Below are 5,047 nucleotides of genomic sequence, written 5' to 3' on the forward strand. Positions count from 1 at the left end.
CTTATTAAATAATAATAAAGCAGAAAGTAGGATGCTACGAGAAAATGTGTTTCGCTGCATACTCAATCACACCCCTCTGGACTTCCCGTCTACTGTCCTCCCGCGGCCCTCAACTCAAACTGGCTCGGAAGCGCCAAAAAAACAGTGGTTTTTCCATATTTTCGCACAGGAAGACCTCTTTGGTGAGGTCCAGTGGGAGCCTGGCTGCGACCCCAGGCTACCCCCGACCCCTCGCCGCGACCCCAAAATTTCTTCTCGCGACCCCGAGGTTGGGAACCGCTAGACTAACACCTGATTCGGGGAGCTGATGGCGGTTCAGTCCACGATCAGGTAACGGCAATGATCATCTGCACTGAATCGAACTGCTGTTTGCTGAGTCGTGGCTACTGCGGTCCACTCAGCTGACGTCCAGCCAAAGGCAGCCAGATCAGAAGCTGAACTGCGACTGACGCTAACTAAATGGAGAAACTGAGCGTGACTCAGTAACTGTACAGCTTCCCGCAGTAGATTTAGGGTACTGAGACAAACTGAGTGTTACTGGTCTTTGGCTGATTCAGTTCTCTCCCAGGTTCATTTAGTTAGCGTCGGGTGAACTGATAGTTTGCTGATGTAAACTGATTCGCTGTTAGCTCCAAGTCGGCTCGAGGCGCTCCAAGTTTGCCAACTTTCAGCTCGTTCAGTCGTAGGTCATGCACGTCAGCTAAGATCAGCCCCCGGTCGGATGAGTCAGTTTCGAGGGGGAAATCACTTGCGAAATAGTTCGTACACCTCCCCCCGAAATAGTGCGAAATAAAGGCGAAATAGAGGCGAAATAGAGCGAAATAAACACGAAATAGACGCGAAATAGTCTGTGAAATAGTCGCGAAATACCCCTGAAATGCTCCGAAATAGCGCGAAATAGCCTAAAATAACCCGAAATAGGCGGGAAATGGCCGAAATGGCAGGAGAAATAACCGAAATTGTAGGAGAAATACAACGAAATAGTCCGTACGCTACGAACCCTAGTGATTTCCCCCTCGGTCAGTTTACTGCGGTCTCGGGTCAGTTCTTTTTTTTCACCCGGGAGAGTCACCTTTGCCGAACTTGGCCAAAAAAAGTTCAAGCTTTTCGAAGTTGCAAGAAATAACAGTTTTGGCATGTCCTTTTTCCTCTTCCAGGACTCACCCATGTCCTCAAAGGAACGAAACGACACCTCAGGCGTGTTCCTTAGGTCCTAACCTTTGCATTGATACCAGAAACTTGTGCCTTAACACGGATAAACATATACATAATGCCAAATGAAATATTGCTCCAAAATCACTTCGCCTTTTCCTCAAAAATGACAGTTTTTGAACGAAAAAAACTACAAGTCTGCAGCCGAGTCTGCGGTCCCCGGGCTATTTTTGGGTACAGGGGACATTCATAAGTCAAACCCAAATGTCGAATTTCGCCACATAACGTGTCTAAAAAGGAGGGTTTTGGCCACTTTTTGACGGTTTCGGCCCACTGTGCGACTATTACCTGAGTGGATACCCCCTCTTTTCCAAACGTGTGTTCATCGACGTTCTAAATGATAATGGTAATAGTAACCCTGGCCATGGACACATTCATCGACTTAGTTGTGACCATGAAAGCCAATTCTCATGGTCATTTATTAGACACCTAAGATACCCTGAAATGCGGAGACCTCTAGCCCATCTCCTTCCTTTTGCACGGATGACAAACGGAAGGACGGGAGGTGCCATCAGTTGGGACGCCGGGAAGCAGAGACATGTAGCGCTCTCATCTACGGAGGCTAAATCATGTGGCACTCTCTGAAGCTACCAGGAATGCCAGAGGAATTATGCAGCTCCATCATGAGATCGGATCACGAGAGCGTCAGCTTCTGCATTCGTAATCTGCTGCGACAACTAGGGCGCAGTGGCGTTGTTGGCCAAGCAGCAAGGTTCATCCAAGAAATTGAGGCGCGTCGACATCCGTAAACATAATGTGAAGGATTGTGTCGGTGATAGAACCGTGCTGCTTCAGCGTGTTCCTTCTGAGAGCAACCCAGCTGACATTTGCACCAAGCCACTCACCTGGTTTTGTCACCAGCAGTTCTTCTACCAGCTTGGATTGGGGAACTAGGTGACTCCCGATGTGAGCCATTTTTTCCCACGCGTAGCTTGTATTACTGCACCTCTGACAATTTTTCCTTTGATTGTAGTTGTAACTTTTTGTTCCTACATTGACCATTTTCTCTTGATTGTAGTTGTAACTTATTGCTCTTTAAAAGTAGAAGGGCGGGCTAAAAACTACGCCAAAAATAGGGGGTACTAAGCACTAATGTACTGACTCGTTCACTTTAATTTGGAGTTATTTCCCCATTTAGCACTTCAGGCGCGATTCTGAGGCCAAATCTCCCACTGTGCGTTGCCACAAGCGCGCCCTCGTATAGTACTGTGAAAAGGGGACGTCGAGCGGCGTGGAGCGAGGAGGGGAGGGGACACGTTTCCTTCTGGTAGACAGTCTTAAAGGGACAGTCAAAAAGCATACCTGCTCCGCCATGGCTTCTTTGAACACCTTGGAGAGCGCCTCCTTGCCTGCCGCCGAATCAAACAGCACCCAATCACCACGACGCAGGTTAGGCATTTTGCTGCTAACACTGAAACACAAGGCATTTTGTTAAAAAGCAAAACAGACTTAACTGCACATTGAATACAAATGCATCGCACATCGCGTTGCTCATGTGCATGGTTCCCACATTTTGGCTCCTGGCGTTTTCCAGGACTTTTCCGAGACTTTCCGGACTACAATTTTAAACGTTTAACACTAGAACTACCGGAGGGGTCAAAATGAACCCTTTCAATTTTGAATTGCCAAATGAACTATCAAATTTTTTTTCTACCGACCCGCCACTTTTTGACTTTTCATGGGTCACCAAAATACGCTTTGACACGAAAAACCAGGCATGTGCGTCAAAAACTTTCGGAGATATTATAACATATACCTCGCTCTGCCGAAGGGGTCATTTTGACCCCTGTGTCAGTTTACGAGGGCTTTGATGGTTTTAACGAGCGGTTTTCAACTTAAACCTTGCCATTGTTGTTCTTTGTGGAAAGTGTTGACTTCCGCTTGGTCGTGTGACTATTTTGAAGCTCTATCCGCATGGGTAGGCAACCCGCACATCACATAATCATGTTTTTCTTACATAATACTTATGTGGCATTCGCAACGGTACTGTCAGCCTGAAAACGCGCTACATGGTCGAACGGAGGTTAAAAATGATAATAAATGGTCTATTACGACTGTTATTGCACGATATTTGTGCACTGTTTAATCCGCAGAACCAAAGTTTCAGAATTACTTAGAGTATTGACGGTGTTTACGGTTGTCAGTCAGACTGAAATAAACACAGACCATGCTAAAATGTGAAGAACTATTGTATTTGATGGTAATCCCATGAAATTTTCCCGAAACAAAACGAAAAATTACCAAAAAATCTGTAAAACCTCTGAAAAATTACATGTCGTGCTTTGCAGGTTGCCTACCTACCCCTTCACAGGGACCCCCGTGGGTGCAAAAATTGCTTGAAGTGTTATAAAAAACGAAAATAAGAAGCTGTGTACTCCGCACGGACCATATCATGCTATTCTAAACACTAAAGGAGAATGAAACGGCAGTGTGGACCTTGTATGATATGAATAGTGGTATAGATAGCAACAACATTCTGTAAATGTTGGTGTTAGATCTTTGAAACCTCCACATCCTGTACTGAAATAATATAATGCAAGGCTTGATCATTTCATATGTATCATCTGCTTCCACGATCCGTGCTTTGACGGAATTTTTTTTTTTTTTCAATTTTTTCGTGAGTGCGGTTAGAAAGAGGAGGTTTTAATTGATATGTTGGCATGAGAATCTCAAAATCGTCAATATGTTGGTTACGCCCATGTTAGTCCGTCCGAAACAGATTTGCCCTTGTTCGTCCGTCCTTTTCAGATTCGCCTTTGTTCGTCCGTCCTTTTCAGATTCGCCAGTGTTGCACGGATGCGTCGAAAAGCAATCTACGCCATAAAAGGCATCCACTGATGTGTCACACATGATATTATAGTGAGCGGTTCAGTCACGGCCAGGTATCAACTTAAGCCCAAATTGCATCAAATTGCACAAAAGTCATGAAATTATGCATAGCCTACACCGCCTAAACCTTGGGTTGCAATATCAAGTGTGATACATCACTAGATGCCTTTTTTGGCGTAGATTGCATTTATGAAAACAGATTTTCGAAAAGCGTCACATACAAAGCCTAAGTTTTCGATTTTCATTTTTTCGAGGTTTTTGACGATTTTATCCATAAGAGCTAATGCATAACTTTGAGCTCGTTGCGCGATCGGAAAATATTGTCCGATCTCAAAATAAAAAATTGCACTGGATTCTACATCTAAAAAGACAACATTTCCGCATACCCGCCATATCAATATCTCAAATCCTTTTTTTTCCCGCTATTTTCTAATGTATATTTCCTATTCTTTCCACACAAAGACAAACACACACACAGTACTATCATATATTTCCAACTATTAATTACCAGTATATATTGCATCATCACTAGTGTCATATTGGTTCTTAGTAAGAATTTTTGGTGTTTGTTGAATGTCAGTTGACATCTTTTTGAAGTTTGTTGAATTGTTTAAGCCATGCCACTTCACATATTTGCGACACACAATCAGTCTTATTGATGGCTAGTCCTAACATCAGGGTTGGCACAGAGTATTATATTATTTTTTGCCCCTGAAAGTGCAAAAAATTTTGTTGTCTAAATAATTTGGCACCTAGGGCTAAATTATTTTCGCTATCCCATTTCGCCCTCTTAGTGCAAATTTAAATGAAAATAAATTTAGCACCGTGCAAAATAGCATGGGGATTTTAAGTTTGGCCCTCAAGTAAGGGTCATATTTTTGCACAGTGTGCAAAGTTTAACACAATAAAACAGTGTTTCGGTCATTCGGTCACTGCACTGTTGCCACATCAGCAGGCATGGGTGACAGAGCGCACAAGCTCACAGAAGGTGAAGACTGCTGCCGCC

The 5,047-nt window shown here is 43.9% G+C and overlaps 1 protein-coding gene across 1 annotated transcript in view; it reads right to left on the bottom strand.

The window, feature by feature from the left end:
• LOC113214434 (uncharacterized) overlaps nt 1-5,047 on the bottom strand; it is a gene marked incomplete in the record, with an annotated part of 51,156 nt that overhangs the window by 10,491 nt on the left and 35,618 nt on the right. Inside the window, 1 exon segment of the mRNA XM_052272928.1 lies at nt 2,515-2,623. Coding sequence (XP_052128888.1) covers nt 2,515-2,623 — 109 coding nt within the window.

This window comes from Frankliniella occidentalis, unplaced genomic scaffold, assembly GCF_000697945.3.
Source record: "Frankliniella occidentalis isolate FOCC.00 unplaced genomic scaffold, Focc_3.1 Scaffold231, whole genome shotgun sequence".
NCBI lineage: Eukaryota > Metazoa > Arthropoda > Insecta > Thysanoptera > Thripidae > Frankliniella > Frankliniella occidentalis.